Source organism: Melopsittacus undulatus, chromosome 9 (assembly GCF_012275295.1).
Source record: "Melopsittacus undulatus isolate bMelUnd1 chromosome 9, bMelUnd1.mat.Z, whole genome shotgun sequence".
Lineage (NCBI taxonomy): Eukaryota > Metazoa > Chordata > Aves > Psittaciformes > Psittaculidae > Melopsittacus > Melopsittacus undulatus.
In genome coordinates this window covers 18,115,691-18,133,982 of record NC_047535.1, presented here as the reverse complement: position 1 = coordinate 18,133,982, position 18,292 = coordinate 18,115,691, and the positions used below count along the sequence as shown (strand labels likewise).

Sequence of the window (18,292 nt, the reverse complement as noted above, 5' to 3'; positions counted from 1 at the left end):
ACTATTAACAAAGCTAAAACATGACATCGGAAGTAACTGCTGCCTGACTGTGGTTGTAGAGTTTCACAGTGAATTTTTTTATAAATTTCTTGTATTTATTTCACAGTAACATGGTTTAAAGACCTTTAAAATCTGCCTATTGAGTATTTGCCATTATGTTATCTGGTAAAGGCTGCAGTAATGTTTGTAAGTACACCTGTAGTGAATGTGGAGCAATGGGGTATTCCAACACAACAAAATGCTTTTCTAGTAATAAAAATACTACAAATCTTTTCAAACACTTGGGGAGAAAAATTAATCATGGTAAAAACTAGGCCAGCACTTAAGGTGTTATCTTGTTTTAAGGTCTCGTTCAACGCTTGGACATGCAAGATCACACTGGGGACAAAGCTCCGGTTCTCATGCTGCACGACCTCAAGAACAGCGGAACCGCAATAGGATTTCCACAGTCATACAGCCACTGAGACAGAATGCAGCAGAAGTAGTGGATCTTACAGTGGATGAAGATGGTAAGTTGCATTGATCTGAGAAATCTCTTCCCTTTTCAGAAGCAGGATGATCAGTGTAAGGGGAGAGAAGTTAATAGCATTGGTGACAACATAACCATTCTATAAAAATGTCTTAATTCTAAACAAACCCGCTTCCAGGACTGTCAGAAAACCCTGTTGTGGCTTTACTTTTAAAATTAAAGTTTATCCATCCCCAGTGGGTCTGCTAGATGTAATTTTTCTTCCAAAATTGACCTGAGTGCGTGTGGTGTGTGTCTGAAGGCTGACTCACCAGGCAGAAATTACAGAACAGGTTGGAACTGCTTCTTTTATAATATGTACTTCAGTATAACACTATAAAAGTAAAATCTCTTGCTCCTTGTGCTTTGGAATAGTTACTGTTCTTGTAGGCTTTGGAGTAAAAACTGTTTTAAAAAAAGGAAGAAAAAAACCCACCCACAAAAAAAAAATCCCCAAAACCAAATCCCCAACAAAAGAAAAACAAGCCAGAAACCAAACCAGTAACCCCAAAGTAGTAAAGTTTGTTAGGTTTCTGAAGCTGTAACCTTTAATTGTTTCCTAACATTAAAATCTGCTAGCATTTAATAAATCTGTTTCTGCTGAAAATCCGAAGAGCAACTTCCAGGTATTGTCAGAATTTGAGAAGGAGAAACGAAAGTTCTTGGACTTTTTTGCAGTTTCATTTTTTGCTGTTGGTGGTGGTTTGGGGGATTTCTTGGGTTCATGTTACTTTTCATTTTTAACAGTTTTGCCTTGCTGTGCTTCCATCCCTTAGCATATTGCAAGCTAGTATCTTGCAATATCTTACTCTTCAAGTTGTCTTGATTTTTGGGTATGTTGGAAAGTTGGAAGAGTTTGTAATTGGTTTTTTTTTCTGATGGTTTTTAAGGAAGAGGGTAGGTTGATTTACAGATTCTTTTCTTTATAGATTTACTGTGAAGAATCATAACTGTATCAATGAAGGGGAATCATAGCATGGTTAGGGTTGGAAAGGACCTTAAGATTATCTAGTTGCAACCCCCGTGCCATGGGCAGGGACACCTCACACTAAACCATGTTGCCCAAAGCTGTCCAACCTGGCCTTGAACACTACAAGGAATGGAACATTTACCACTTCTTTGGGCAACCTCCTTCACAGTACAGATCTTCCTTATATCTATCCTGAACTTCCTCTGTTTAACTTTGAGCCCATTACCCACTTGTCCTGTTGCTACCATCCCTCTCCACCATCCTTGTAGGTCCCTTCAGATACTTGAAAGGTGCTATGAGGTCTCCATGCACCCTTCTCCAGGCTGAACAGGCCCAATTTTCTCAGCCTGTCTTCATACAGGAGGTGCTCCAACTGGTAATCATCCTCATGTGCCTCCTCTGGACTTGCTCCAACAGCTCCATGTCCTTTTTATGTTGAGGATGCCAGAACTGCAGACACATCTGAAATGGGGTCTCACAAGAGCAGAATAGAGGCTATCTATTGCTTTAATTGTACTCTTTAAACACTTTAAATTGTAGAATTTAGTCTTAAATTCAGAAATCAAATTATTTTTAAAAATACTATTGCTTGATGAACTTTTATTTTTGTAATGTGTATATTTGCGAGAGGACAGAACTGTCTGTATTGCTGATGGTGAGTCAGCACAGTAACAGGCTAGTAGGGTGATTGAGGCTTAAAATTGAGAACTGTCTGACTGTAGGATTGCTTTCAGAACATACTAGCATCCAGTCTTGAGCCACTGTGTGATCACATGGCCATGTTAGGCTATAGGTATCCTTTAGGGCACGCTGGTTTTTTTTTCTGAATTTGAACATTAATACATTTCTCTCAAAATGTTTTCCTGTAAATAAAATCCGGTATATTTGAATGCCACATTAAAATGCACGGGATTTTAAATGTTGGTAACAGGTCATGTTTTTTGATGTAATGAGTTCAAAGACTTACAAGAAGGGAGATAAGCTTGCTCTTATGACTTGCTCATACACCTTGTAGACGTAGAGAGCAATCTTGAAAGCTGGTCATACTGTATTTTGAGACTTTGTGTAAAAATTATTTGAAGTGTCTTGATGGTTTTTTTTTTATCCTTTTTCTTCCCCCCTGACATCCATGCAGACATTTTTATTAGCAAAGCAAACCTGAGCTGTTTCTGATGATATTTCCTTTTATGGTATCTCATTATTCCTAGTCATGTCACTGCCTTCTTCAGTAATCAGAGATAAATTTCAAACTTGCAGTCAAAGGCAGACGTTTTAAAGACTAGATTTGAATTTTGCCCCCAAGTGTCCTTTTAAATTTTAACCTGTTTACAATTGTATAGTAGAGAACAAGATTTGTGAAGTGTTTTGTCTGTTTCCCTGTATATTAAATATACTCTCAACTATTACCTTTACAATATGCAAAATTAACCTGTATGGACCCTTAACAGAAGTTTCAAATGCTGATTTAATGAATCTGCTTTTAATTGAGTCTAGAAACCAAGTTTATCTTGCTCTAGCGTTTGGAACTCTACATCTGGAATGACTGAAGTTTGTAAAGTGGCACTGTTTAGATTAGATGGTATTATGCTGCTCTTGGTTAGTTATCTAGAAGACTTTGCTTTGTAGGCATTAAAAAAAATGGTGATGGTAATAACAAGAGAGTAGTTTGCCTCTGGAATCATAAAAGATTTCAGCAAATGTTGATCACAAAATACCAAAGTAATTTTATGTCCTTTGTAGCATATGTTATTCAGTAAATAAATCTGATCTGTCTGATTTGGTTGGGAATTTATTTTTATATTAATCCTTAAAATTTGAGTTAATATTTTTTTAATGCTGTTTTTTTCCACACACAAGTGGAACAGAATTAACTTTTGTATTTTGTACCTGTCGGGTTTTTGTGTTCCAACTTGCTTAGCATCTGGCAAGACCAAATTGAGAATTTCTTGTAAAATTATTAAAAACCAGCAATAATAATAAACAAAAACCACATACACCAACCCAAAAACCTCACCAAAACCAACCAACCAAACAACAAACAAAACAGAACAAAATCAACCAAATCAAACCAGCTGCTTTTAAAGCTTAAGGAACATTAAAGCTTTTTTTTATTTTGCTAGAGCCAACAGTTGTGCCAACCACACCAGCTAGAGTGGAGCCACAGGTCACGAGTTCTTCTACCAGTAACAGTTCTAGTAGGTCTGCGTCGGAGCAGACCTCTGATTCATCTCAGCAGACCTCTGATTCATCTCCAGACGTCTCCAACATCCAGCCCTCTGCAACACCAGAGACGAGTGCTAGTCTTCCCAGTGGCGGCACTGCTGGGAGTTCACCTGGAGGTACAGAATGAGAGCTTTCTAAACTGTTGTTGCCTCCTGGTGCAAAGGAGGTTAATGGTCATTCTCTAGATTAAATGGCATGTGAACTTTAACTACTGAACATAACAGTAGTGATTTGAGAGAACAGAAATCTGATTTCTCCCCCAAAGATGAAGAAAGTTGTGCTGGAGCCTTCTGCTTTTCTCTGTAGGAATTATTTAGTTTTACCCAATGAACCACCTTACTTTCTGAGGAGTTAGAATATAGTTCACAGGGAATTAATTCTTCCATTGCAACGTGTTACAGGGGTGTTTTGTAATGTGTATTGTAAGGAAGTGAAGGATATATGTACCTTCCTTGAACCTCCCTGTATATTATCTGACTGGAAGCACATTTATACAGACCTGTTAGATACTGACCTGTAGTAAAACTGTATATACGTAGCATTCATAATGTACCTGAAACATGGGTGCTATCTGCAAATCACGTAAAGTACCTCAGAAAATATGAGCTGCACACAGCTGCACAAGAATTTGAGGTCCTTGTGCACTAACAACAGGTACAGTCTTTCCTCCTTTCCCTGCTGATAACATAGCTTAAATAAGTGGAATAAGGCAAGTCAGTTCACATCCACCGGTGGTTCTTGTACTTGAGTACATTCACCTGAACTATTTTGTTTTGGTTCATTTGAAAGGAATGCCTAAATCTCTTCTTTTTGTATCCAGTTTGTTTTGTTTTAGTTTAGATCCGGTTTTCAGTCAGTTACTTGTCTGAAGTACAATACCTTTTTCTATTTAAGAAGTACAATATCATGAAGTACAATACCTTTTTCTATTTAAGATGCAGTTTTATGGTGATCAGCTTTACTAATTACTTTCATTTTAATATCAAATTTTCTTTAACTTCAAGATGATATCAGAAGAGCTACATCTAATGCAACACTGGAAACTGGCCCTCCAGCCATGCCAAGGTTACCATCATGCTGCCCGCAGCATTCTCCTTGTGGAGGACCTTCACAGACTCATCATGCGTTGGGGCACCCACATACAAGCTGCTTTCAGCAGCATGGCCACCACTTTCAGCATCACCACCACCACCACCCTCATCCAGCTGTTCCACTATCTCCTTCATTCAGTGACTCCAACTGCCCTGTTGAAAGGCCACCTCCAGTGCCTGCACCTTGTGGACCGAGCAGCAGTTCTGGCACCAGTTACCATGACCAGGCATGTTTAATTCTTGTGACTCTCCCCTTGTGATTTCAAGTTATAATTATGAGAGAATGGAATTGGATGTTTGTTCTGTAGCAGGCATTATAGAAGGGAACTAAAAGAAAATTTGAGCTATAATATATGGACACACAAAACCTGAAATTTTGCAATCAGAATCCTGTCACTGATAGCTGATATCCTTTTGATGACTGTAAGATGATAGTGGCTAAGCAAACCAAACATAAATACCTTGAAATATACTCTGGTGATTATAGTGGTTTTGCAATGCAAATGCTTCAGCTGCTTTAAGAGAAGAAAAAAAATTAATACTCTGTTTATAAAAGATGTAAGAGAGTTGCTCTTCTAAAACTATTGGGTTTTAAGACTTAAGTAATTAAAACCACAGCTCTAAACCAAGACAGTTATTATTAAGAGCAATACCGAGCAAACTTTATATCATGCAGAACTATTAACCTAGTTTCTGTTTTAAGTGTAATACATTTCCACAACTGAAAATGCTAAAAATTAGGGGGTTTGTCTCCAAATATTTTAATGTATGTAGCTCCCATGTACTCACTGGTTTATCCATCATGGGGTTTTGGGGTGTATGGTGTAATGAATTTGGCCTCTCTCACCAGATTCAAGAACTCAGGAGTAAGAAATGTCAACTCTAGTTTAGCAAATGTTCCAGAGTTGACCCTTAAAACTTAAAAATTTGAATCTGAGTTGCTTGTAATTAATTCGGGTTTTAGTAATCACATTGTTTTGAGGGTTACTGTTTTCAATGTCTGAAGAATTGCTTGAAAAAAGATGGTTTGTTTGCCCAGCAGGCATTGCCAGTAGACTTAAGCAGCAGTGCTATAAGAAGTCATGGAAGTGGTGCTTTTCATGGAACATCTGCTTTTGACCCCTGCTGTCCTGGTTCATCTTCTCGAACTGCAATTTATGGGCACCAGGCTAGTGCTGGCCCAAGCCAATCAATAACAATAGATGGATATGGATCAAGTATGGTTGCGCAGCCACAGCCTCAACCTCCTCCTCAGGCATCGCTCTCTTCCTGTCGGCATTATATGCATTCTCCTTGTAAGTACTGATAAGTACTGGGTATAAGCAGGGGGGGACCCAGTCAAACGTGAAAACACCTTCCCTGGCTGCCTGTGAAAACTATTACTATCTGCTTGGTTTGATCTTGGAACTTGCCTAGCAAAACATATATTAAGAAATGTATTTAAACAGTTCAGATTGTGTAAAGGATTTGAATGGCATCATGGCGAGGTGAAAGTATTTTCTTCTGAGTGACCTTAATAATATTCAGACTTCAACAACTGTATCTACTATGAAAATATTTTTCATCTCCTTTGTATTTTAGCAGTGCCTCTTTATTTTGTTTTCCTTGGTCCATACCCCATCCCATCCCCCAGTGAATTCTGCTTGCACAAGCTCAAAGTCAATTAATTTGTTTGTGATTTCTTTGTTTGGATTTTAGGTCTCTACAGAACAGTGGGCAGGGTGGGTATTGAAAATAAACAAAAAACTTGAAGTAAACTTTCTCCCCATGTATACCTTTTCCAGCATGCATCACACAGGGGTTTGTTTGTGTGTTTGGGGATTTTTAATTATTATTTTCATATTCCTGACACTGGCAAGTGCAATACTTTTGGCTGCAGAAAGTAAGGGTTTCTTGTAGGGTATATTGCTGGAAGTACTTTATTTAAAAATTTCATAGGCACATATTCCCACTGCCATTGTGGAATAATATTGAAGCATTTGTGCAAAGATAGTTTTCAAAATAAATTTCAGTCGTAACCTGCAACTGACCTGATTAAAATCACCTTATGTTTTCATTGCAGATGCTTCTTTGACCAGGCCTCTTCACCATCAAGCTTCTACATGTCCTCATGCTCATGGAAATCCTCCACCACAGCCACAACCTCCACCTCAAGTAGATTATGTTATCCCTCATCCAGTGCATCCTTTCCATCCTTCAATCTCTTCTCATGCATCTTCTCATCCTGTTCCACCTCCACCACCAACTCATCCTTTAGCCAGTGCAGCTGCTCCAATACCACAGCATCTTCCTGCAACACACCAGCCTATATCCCATCACATCCCTGCAACAGCACCTCCAGCACAGAGGCTACATCCTCATGAAGTGATCCAGAGGATGGAGGTCCAGAGAAGAAGAATGATGCAACACCCAACGTATGTCACAAATGTACTAAGAGCAATATCTAAACATGTAATTCGTTTCCCTCAGGTTTGTAAAATGTTGCATGTGAATCTCAAACTGTTAGTTGCATGGTTGAGAACTATTAGTATGAAACCATGGTAAAAGGTGTCTTTACATACCACCAGAGTCATGTGAGCGTTAAGACTGAACCTGTTCCCTTACATCTCTGAATAATGTCTTCAGGTAAGGCATGACTGGGCGTGGAAGAGAAGCTTCTCTTTCTCTCATCCTCCAGATAACAGGCAGGAATTTCTTTTCAAGCTGAACAGCTTGGAAAGTACATCATGACTTCCTTTCAGATGTGTTCCTTGACATTGTGTTTTGCCTTGTTGATGCTGCTAAGATTCTTTTTATATAACTAATTTATATAAACATTTTAAAACAAAATGAACAATTTATCATAAGAGACTGTTTACCAGGTTAAATTCAGATTGAACTTAGATACTTAGCTTTACTATGCCTTTACCTCTTTAGAAGAAAGACTGAACAGTATCAGTATATGTGACATATATCAGTGTATGTCACATATCGGAAAATGTGACCAGTGTTGAGATGTAGCTTTGGTGTTACTGTTTAAGAACAGAACAGAAAGCAGTCCTTTTCTCGCTATCATGTTTCAAGTGTGGGTACAACAGCTTTAACTTCCTTACAGTCTTTGAATCAGCCATGAAATGTACAAAAGGCAGTGTGTGAAGGTGCACTGCATTTGTAGAACATAGAGATTCTCTGCTTTTAAATCTCATCACCTACTTTAGACTAAGATTGTGGGATAGGCAGCCTGAAAGTTTCACATTCATAGAAATAATTTCAAATTTATTTCTTAGACTCATTTTAGGAAAAATGGGCCTATGTGACATAAAATTTTTACGGAATTATGGAAGTTGTTCTGTGGGGTTTTTTGTATTAAAATGTTCTAGATTTTTTTCTGTATAGTTATCTATACAGAGGATAAACTGAAGGAAGGTGAGACTAGGAGTAGGTTCTGCTGGTTGATCTATTCTTCTGTTGGTCTATATGGTTGGAGGAAACTAGGACTCCTAGCATATTGTATACAAGCTTGATAGAGTTCTCTGGAGAAGTGTCCATTTACAGTGATTAGAATAGTGTGCTGCAAAGTAACTTTTTTATTTCTCTAGCCAGATAAATTTACAAAATGTGTAGTGTACTTTGTCAAGTAGTTTAAAGTGGTACTTAATCCGAACACATTGTACTGCTTCTGGCACAATCCAAGTTTCTATGTTGACATAAAAACCAACCAACCAACCTACCTAACAAAAAAACCCACAGCAAAAACTTTCTTTGTTGAAAGCAATGCAGTGAAAAATACCATGTCATTTGTTTCTGGAACTGGGAAGTGGTAAATCAACAGAAGTCAGCCAGCAGGCTTCCGAAGATTTGTTTTTTTTTTTTTTTTTTCCAAACCTGTTGTTCTATACCAGCTGGCATGGAAAAACTCTGCGTTCTTACTGCTTGAGCTATGAGGCAGTTGTGTCTTCTGATTAGTGTATTAAGTTTCCCCTCATTACTTTTGCTTTTATGGTTTTATTGAAAATAAGCTGCAGCATAGCTGTGAATGATAGAATGTCAACATGACTGTCATGTGGCCTTTGCTTTCCTACCTGCGGTTTGAGGTTAGGTCTGAACACTTTGTCAGTCCTTCTGTAGTGAAGCCTGCAAAAGGCAGATCACAATAGCTGAAGCTGTCTGTGTCTTTGAATGTGATTATTTGTACTGTAATTAGTTTCTAACTTGTATGTAAAGTTGAAATTATTGTATGGGGAGTGTTAATTTTATTTTAAATGCATTCCATGAATTCTGTCAGTAATGTTTTGGTCATGGATGTTGCTTACTTGATATTAACAAGTACGTGAAATTTACTTGCTGTTTTATGTTGTTCAGACGTGCTCATGAGCGGCCTCCTCCACATCCTCACAGAATGCATCCCAATTATGGTCATGGACATCACATTCATGTGCCTCAGACAATGTCTTCCCATCCTCGACAAGCTCCAGAGAGATCTGCCTGGTTAGTAATCAGCTACTGTTTTAAGTTGTTCAGGACTCAGGTCAGAAGACCATAATATGCTGATCACAGTGCTGCTAATGCTGATAATGATTTTGGAAAGTGCTGCATGCACCTGTGACGAGGCTGTTAATAGCTTTGAAATACTGTTTTGAGTACTCAGTATCTTATATTTATTGCTAGAGGGTTTTATCCATTGATTTTAAAATGGAATTAAGTGTTACTGACTCTAGTTATTTCAAGTATTGATTTTAAAACAGGCAAGTAAAGCATTGCTGAACACTATTAGCACATTTATGTTTTTTGTAGACTTTTGGATTTGAGTTACATACCATTTTCTCTCATCTTTGATCTTATTTCAAATTGTATCAGGCCCACTCATGAAAGGTTACATTTAAGTTCCACAATATATTTATTATGGTCAAATATATCTTGTTTGCTTGTTTGTTTTGTTTTCAGTAACGGAAAAGGTGCATGCATGACAGCTGCTATTCCCACAGTGAATGCTACAGGACTGCACACTGATTTATTTCTGGACATAATAAATGAGGAGTTGGCTCTGCAGATTTATCATACTAAATCTTCACAGTTGATTCAAAACCAACTTTCAGTTACATTATGGTGCTTCTTTAGCAGTGTTTAAGCAAGTTTGTAAAAAAACCTTATGTAAAACTGTAGTGTTAGGGGTGCTGTATTGTATGCTTTCCAAAGCAGTGGAATGGTATCTAGGAGTTAAGATCTACCTTTACTGTAATGCCACTTTCATTCTTGTGACAGGGAACTGGGAATTGAAGCTGGTGTGACTGCAGCTACTTACCCTTCAGGACCCTTGCATCCTCACTTGGCCCACTACCATGCACCTCCTCGGCTTCATCACTTGCAGATAGGGGCTCTTCCTCTAATGGTAAGGTGATATCATATGAAGAATTATGATCATTACTCATTGTAATTATTTTGTCAGGAAAATTACTTAAAGGTTTACTGCATTTAATTGGACATGTATACGTTGCTCTAAAACTTAATGGTTATTCTGAAGAAGAAAGTACTCCAGTGTTTGTGTGGTGCTCCCAGACAGGGAGCTAGAATAGATTCATTGTCAAGTAAGAGGAAACAGTATAGGACACTAACATTTTTAACTTCAGCTCTTGTAAAATGAAACATATTTGTGTTTAAATTGTCACTTGCATTGCAATGCATTGACCCTCTGCATCTGATTTTTAAAGTTTAGATTCTTCTTTAATAAATTTTGGATTGTTAAAGGTACCAACTTTCCACCCAGTGCATGAGAATTAGCACTGATGCTTTGTTACAGTGTGTATGCAGTATATAGCATACAGTACAGCTGGAGTTCCATCTAGAGTTTGTTCTCAAATGATATTTGGTGTTCATCAACCTAATTCTGTGTGATAAAGTACATAATTTTAAGCAGCAGGAAGTGGGAGGGTAAAACTAGTCCCATGCTACACATAATCTACAGTAGAAAACCAAGGAAAATCAGCATAACTGACTTTTACAGAATATTATGTTTCAAAGAGTGTCTGTAAGTTTATGCAAAATATTCTTACTTTGTTTAATGAAAACTCAAAGACCCAATTTTAGTTTAGCAGAGTATGTTCAGTGTTTCTGTGTGGTATTCTGTGTAGCTAAACCACATTATTTAATGTTCTTAAAACTAGGTAATCTAATAAAAATTGTGTGCTCATCTGTCAATTAATGATAAATTGTAATTAAAAATCAGCCTGCAAGTCTTGCCCATCCAGAATCTGTCTGTTAGTAGCCAGAACTGATATCTAGGGATTGAAGGGAAAATTTACAGCCAATACTGTAATAGCTGTTGCTTCATAGTCTGGTTTCACATTGCTTGCTCCTTGCTATTTAGAATCCTGAAGTACTTCCCTGATACATCAGGGTTGGTAACTCATTGATTCACAGCTTGCATACTTAAGCACACACTTTCTAGTGTAGAATTTGGTGTATTAATGTAGACAAGAAGTTTCTTACTGCAGAACCTTACCTCCTATGCATCATCTATTCAAATTAAGATTTTTCTGCACTTTCCTTCAGTTAGGTGTCTGTTTTTAAGTAGATGAGAAAGAGGTTTGCCTCTGTTACTGGTATTTCATGTATGGTACTCTAGCAGATAATTATCAGTTGCTTTAGGTTCTCAAAGAGAAAGGGCCTTCCTGATAGGTCAGGGACCAGCAACTGCGTTAGGAAGCAGCAAGTTAAACATATGCCTTTTTTATCTCATTTTGTATCAGGGCTCATAAGGCAATTACAGGATTTATTTCCACTATTCCTGTGAAGTTTTGAGAAACTTCATCGTTCAGCTGATCATTATATTACAGTGTGATGAGAAACCTGGAGCTGTATGTTAACTTTCATAGGGGTATTCCTACAACTAAAATGTTACACAGGCAAGCAGATGGGACCCCACTGATCATCTCTTTAGCAATAGAATGGAAGAAAGCTGTGATAGAGAATCTTCAGAAACATTTCCTGAGTATGTGATTAAAATACTTTAGAGAGTTTTGCCCTTCTGCTCAGGGACTGGTGTTACTAATTGATAAGTGACAGACAAAATAAGTTTTTTTAACACTACAGAAATCTGTTTGTGTAGGGATATCTAGTCCTTTTCACAGTAATTAATGAATCTCTGGATGAAATGTTACTGGAATTGTTTGCACTTTGAAGTTTTGCACACACTGTACTGACAGTAAGCAGTACTTCATCACGTGTTTTGGATCTGTTTTGAACTTTGCTGTGATCAGACCAAGTGGAACAACTTTGAAGTTCTGTTCTGTGTCTGACTAATTTGAAATGTGTTCCTATTACACAAACTAGAAGAACACAGAAGCAGGTTAGAGCACTGATAGGCATTATATATACAATGAGTTCAAAGCATTACAAATGCTTTTTGATGGTTCTGCCCCTTCTGTGGCAATAATAATGCCAGAGGTTTCTTCGTTTGCATGTATGTGAGAATACAGATATGTCAGCAAAATTTACTTTGAATATAGAGCAGTTAGTGAAGTTTTTCATATAACAAACTTAACTGGATATTAAGCAAAAGTGCCTTTTTAGTTTTTATTAAAGAGCAACAGATCGATTGCAGCTGTCACCTGGGGTTTTTTTAATTGTAGCTTCAGGAATAGGGGCAGGGGAGGAGAGGCTGAACTGTGATTAGAGCTCCTCTGCCAAATGATTAATGTTATGAGGAGTGCTTTCTTCTTTCGGTACATACAGAGGATACTAAATAGCAATTTACAAGGCCTCCTTAGTAGTATTTTTGATGCAGGTGTCATAAAGTGTTGATGTTCTCCATTCTTTATGAGGGGTGGGGTGTCTTTTAAAGTAACTCATGCGGTAGTTCAACTAAAAGAATCGTGTCGAATCCACTTTCTGAAATAGCATGTTGCCCAATAAGCAGTGTGCATTGCTGTCTGTTCTCAAGTATTAAAACCCATTCAAAGTACTGCCAGACCATAAAGGGCATAACGAGGGATTTGAGCTTTAATAGCACTAGTACTCTGATGTATCAAATTTCAGATTTTAACCTTGTTTTCATGTAATCAGTGCTGGAATGTAAGGCTGTCATTTAATCCTCAGGGAGAGAAAATGCTCAGCATAAGTTGGGGGGGGGGTAATCAGTGTTCAGCAGCTTTGGCAGTCCAAATAGAGGATGGGAAAATCAAAATTTCCTTCACCTGTTTAAATGTTATTTTGGGAGGAATCCTAGATGAGAAGCAGTTAAAGAGCTTCCTTCATATCTGTGACAAGAATTAGGCTGCTTCCCTCCTTGATATAACAGTTACTTTAAGGGTGACCCTGGCTCAGAGTAGCCTTTGTTCCCATTGTTAGTGCTTTAATGTTGTGTATGTGTTGCAGAAGGATCTCCAAGTGATTTTTTTTTTGCGATGGATTCCATTCTGGACAAATATCCATTCTGCAAACTTTAACATTTTCAGGAAGAATCAACTAAAGATCAGTGCATGGCATAACTAATGAAACACTACACAAGAGAGGCACAGAAGATGGGAGTTTTGCCTGTTTTCTGTTCTCTGCTGTGACTGCTTGTGGTTAGATGCCCCTTCAGTATCTGTTTACTCTGAATGACCTTGCCTGCTCTTTGGGCACTGCAGATGAAAGGCTTTCTGTCCCTGAGTGCCAAGCACCAGTTATCACATCTGGGTGGACAGGATGGAAATTTCCATAATTTAATAAGCTGAGATAGATGTTGAAAAGAGCGTGACTTTTTCATAATGGGCTAGATACTAGCTGTAATTCTGACTTACGGCTGTAACCAGTATCCAAGCAGAATTCCTTTTCTTCTGTTGCTTCAGGAAAGAGACATCCTAGTTTATAGTGAAATCTGGAAGGGAAAAGGTACAAAATAAATCACCAGAAGGTGTTCCTAATTTGGCCTGAGGAGGCCCTGAAATGGCCCCCTTCTCTGTACTGCTGCCTCTCTGGTGTCTTTTTTCCAGATGTTACCCATTTACCTAAATGACTGGAATGCTGTGTTTAGCTGTAAAACAGTTACTTTTTATAACTGCAAAGTTGAAAACATTTCTTAACATTTTTCAGGCTTCATAAAATAAGAATGAATTAGAAAAGTAGAAAATTAATGTTATTTGTTTCAAAAATTTGCAGACATTCATTTAGAAACTGTAACTTATTTGAGCTTTGAAACAGGAACTTACTCTGAATATGAGTTTGGTACTTGGACACTTAAAAAATCAGTACTTTATATTTAAAACCAGCTCTGTTAAAGAGAAGGTTATTTTTATGAATTGGATTTGTTCATTTTTGCCACTTAATGGACAAGGTTGAAGGTTAAAACTAGAAGGTCTTATTTTCCCCCCTTTCATCTTCTCCTTTTGAAAGAGGAAAAGTTAAAATCTCTTCAGCTCTGAACTGATAACTAAATTTCAAATGGAATATAGACCTGAAGTAAGCAGTGTTTCCTTTTTGCTTTATAACTCGGCGTACTTGTGTGCTTGTTTAAGTAAATAACAACTATTACTGGGTTTTTTTGTGGGGGTTTGGTTTTGAGGTTTTGGTTTTGGGTTGGTTTTTTTTTTTTAGTAATTTAAATCTTAAATAATGAAGGCTATCTACATGTATCTCAAATTGTTTCAGTGACCTGGTAATCACAGAAGTTCCTGAGATATGTAGTTCCAGTCTTCTGACTCCAGTTTTTCCTGCCTTTTAAATAGTGTCTTGTTGATTGTGACTTTCTGAGGGGGGGAATTACCTGGACTTTACAGTTTGCTAGTTATAGTGTAAAAAAATCTCTATAGGGTTGATACAAGCCTTGAGAATTCTCCTTAATTCATCTGTGGACCCAGACTGTAGCTTGCCTGTCAAAAGGAGATCTGTGGCTCATAATATTAAAAAAAGAGAGTACCTGAACCTCTCTCAGGTGTTATACATCTAGCCTTCATGTGCTGGCCTCCACTCCCTTTTTCTTCTGTTGCATAGGCTTACTATTCTGTTCCATTACGTTAACTATTGAATGACTAAGAGTTGTTGAAGCCATCTTTGCACTTAGTTCTAAAAACTGGGAAGGATTTGGAGGTTATAGGTCTGTAGGTTCCAGTACATTATGTGCTGGTCATAATAGTATCACTCAGAGTGTAATCATACAGGTATCACAGCTCTAAGAGATGCAACTGTTCCCTACAAAAATAGCTGATGAACTTCCTGTAAACCATCTACAGTACCTATAGTAGCTCAAGGTGACCTTTTGTTTTGAAAAAGCTTTCATTAACTACCAAATTTAACTGCATTTTTCAAATCAGAAAAATGGGCTTTGTCATGTAGCAGCTGCTTCTTTCCTTAATATAAACATGAACTACTGGTCTATTTGGGGGAGTGTTTTAGTTTTGGGTTTGTTTTTTTTTTCCATAGAATATAGACTGTTGAAGAGCGTTCACTTTATGTTCCACTCAGATGCTGATACAGTTACATCTCAGCTGTACAGCACACATTACTTGTTCCTTTGCACAGTCTCTATGAAGCTGCAACTCTTCCTTGTTTGAATTTGGCAGAGGTGTTACACTGTTCCCCAGCAGGATATTTTCAAGGCCCATTTATTAGCATAAAAAGTATAGTCCCACCCAGTATATCTGTTGTCAAAGTTCAGTAGTTTGTTATGGTGTGTACTCTGAGAACTTCTTGGTTGGTTTTGAAGTGTTAAAAGTCAGTAAGCTCTTTAAATAGTCTCTAGTAGCAGAAATTGTTCCAAATACGAGACCTGTCCAGGTGCATGCCATTGTAGTTTGTAAACTCCAGCCTCTGAGGAAGTTGGAACTGGAATTACTGCATTACAGCAACACACCTGTGACTTCACAGCTGTGGTAATGATGCACTGTCCATGCTATCAGGCATACTGTTTTCCAGCAGTCTCTCTTCAAATCCTGGTGAATCAAAAAACGATTAGTGAAAATCAGTCCTGAGACATGGGTTAGGTTTTGTCAGGAGTTTCCTCTGGGGTGAAGGCAATCAATTCACAGTGTAGTAACAGGCAGTGGAAACCCCCAACTGATGCCAAACAGGTCTATGAATAGTAAAAACCTGGGATAAGTATTTTCATAGTGTGGATGAGTGACCTGGTTCATTAAATGCACAATTAAATGGAGAATGGATCATAAATCCCCAGTTATCTGAGACTGATTTCTTACAAGGTGGTTTCTATGTACTGTATTTTTAATGCATTCTCCTTTGTTACAGCCATAGTTTATATTGTCAAAGAGTAAGACCTGTGACACCAACAGATTGTTACTTACATGAAATGTTTAGGCATGCAGATGAATATATATATGTTGTGATATAAAATTCTATATTTGCAATCATATTGAATTCATGGATCAATATATAATCTCTGTAAATACATTCTGCATATTTCATAACAACAATAGAACTTTACATTGATACATTCGAGTTTGTCACAGTCATCCTGTCTTGCTTGTTTCCCATCTCCAATTCTAACTAGTACCAGACCAACAGATATTTAGGCTGCTTATGAGAGGCACACCCTGTATTGGGATTCTACAAACAGTCTGAAAGTTAAATCTTCAGTTTCAATTTCTCTGGTTTGTAAAAATTGGATATTGATGTATGTGGTTTATATTGGCCCTACATTCTCATTTAACAAGCACCATGCTGTAAACTGCTTCAGTCAGATTCTGGTTTTCTTTTCTGAAAAAAAAGTTATTTATGGCAGAGGAATCTTTTCTATCCATGTCAGCTTTTTGTTACCAGACTGCATTTGAGAAGTATCTAAAAGTACCTTATTGATCTGTTGTGTAACTCACACAGTCTAGGTTTATGGTTTCATAATTCTTTTCAGTTTTACACCTTAGTATTTGACAAGCTTAGAAGTGTCTGCTGGAAGTAAGAAAAGTCACACATGGATACCTGACTCAGTAATATCTGGGATGTCCAACTTGTTGATGAATTTTGAGCTGTCATATACAGCAGCCGACATTCCCAGCTGATAGCACAGAAAAGAAGACAGTACTTATTTCCAAATGAACAGCTGCTTGCAACCCTTCTATCAGTGCACTCTAAATGATTAAGCAAACAATCTGCTGCTTATTTTGGATTTTTTTTTATTCTTCACCTGTTCATTAAAATGTTTCTGACAGAAAGTGAATGCTATTATACACTTATCTTCCTGGGGTGAAAGTGGAATGTGGAAGCCCTGCTGTGAAGGTGGTCCTTTGTATATAAACTACCTTTCTGCTTTCCTGTATGAAAGCCCTGGTGCTTGAAGTGCCTTTAGTTTCACTGGATGGTGGTATTTTGTTCACTGCTTGTCTCCCCTGACATGCAAGAAAGTTAGTTGATGCTTAAATATGGAGTGTACATTGAGTTGCCTGTGACTTTAGATGTGAGTTTTGAATGTTACATTTTTGATCTGCCTCTAAATTTCAAGCGTGTATGCAGATGTTCAGTTGTTTGCAGTAAGATCAGGATATTGGCTCTTTTTCCAGACTTAGTATTAGCCTTGTTTCTTCTCTGGTACCAAAAACTTGTATTTGAGAATATGTAGGAACTCATTTTTGTAACTTCATGCATAGCTTTTAGATGTCTTGTTTACAAAAATAGGTAGATATTTATGGTGGTTTATACAACGTAGGTTGAGATTTTGAGATTCTGGAAATGAGACCAAGCAGTATGCAATGCAGGTGCGGAGAAATAACAGAGGATTTTGTCTCACTTCTGTTCTGTTTCTAGTTACAGTTAGACAGCTCAGAGTGGTGGTGTGCTATGCTGTTGCTTGGAATTGAACGCTTAAGCTGAGGAGTATAAATAATAAGTGATTAAATAAAAGCAAAAGGATTTTAAATTTTACAAAGTGAACAGTAAAATACTGAAACTGTTCTGAATAGGTTTAACTTAACATCTGCTGTTTGAATAGGTACCAGACATGGCGGGCTACCCTCACATCCGTTACATTTCATCGGGATTGGATGGAACATCATTCAGAGGCCCTTTCAGGGGCAATTTTGAGGTTTGTAATAGAATAAAACTAGATATATGTCAAAATGTGCCATGATGAAATATGGGGAGGGTGTATGGTAGTGCTAGTTCTCTATATAGATGTAAAAATCATAGAAGAAAATACGATTTATTTATAGTGTGACCTCACTGTTGTGAACCGGGATAAAAGGTAATCAATAAAAGGTACCCTGGACAATGTAGGCTTAGGTGGTTATTAACTGATACTACATCTTGCTCTGCCTACCACCCAGTTAGTAGGATGTTATATTCACATGATAAGTTGGTAGATGTTAACTATGTTTCCAAATAACTGTGCCAGGATCCTCCTAGTGAGGGTGCAACTTGGCAATTTTAACAGTGCTGTCCTGTTTGTTATGTAGTGCAGGAATTGAAACTGAGGGAAGAAGGGGCAGGGGGAAGAGAAAACAGCAGGTATCAGATGCAGAGAGTTAATGACCTAGTCCACTGAAAACATCTTCAGTGACATCTCATGGTTCTGATAAACTTCATTGCTGGAGAAAAATA

The 18,292-nt window shown here is 37.7% G+C and overlaps 1 protein-coding gene across 4 annotated transcripts in view; it reads left to right on the top strand.

Annotated features, from left to right (window-relative positions):
- Window positions 1-18,292, top strand: part of RNF111 (ring finger protein 111) — a 54,892-nt gene that overhangs the window by 31,839 nt on the left and 4,761 nt on the right. For all 4 annotated transcript variants that reach the window (XM_034066345.1, XM_034066346.1, XM_031046157.2 and 1 more), the window contains exons 4-11: window positions 346-509; window positions 3,599-3,817; window positions 4,706-5,019; window positions 5,835-6,087; window positions 6,855-7,206; window positions 9,134-9,259; window positions 10,034-10,160; window positions 17,685-17,777. In XM_034066345.1, coding sequence (XP_033922236.1) covers window positions 346-509; window positions 3,599-3,817; window positions 4,706-5,019; window positions 5,835-6,087; window positions 6,855-7,206; window positions 9,134-9,259; window positions 10,034-10,160; window positions 17,685-17,777 — 1,648 coding nt within the window. The remainder of the gene's footprint in view (window positions 1-345; window positions 510-3,598; window positions 3,818-4,705; window positions 5,020-5,834; window positions 6,088-6,854; window positions 7,207-9,133; window positions 9,260-10,033; window positions 10,161-17,684; window positions 17,778-18,292) is intronic.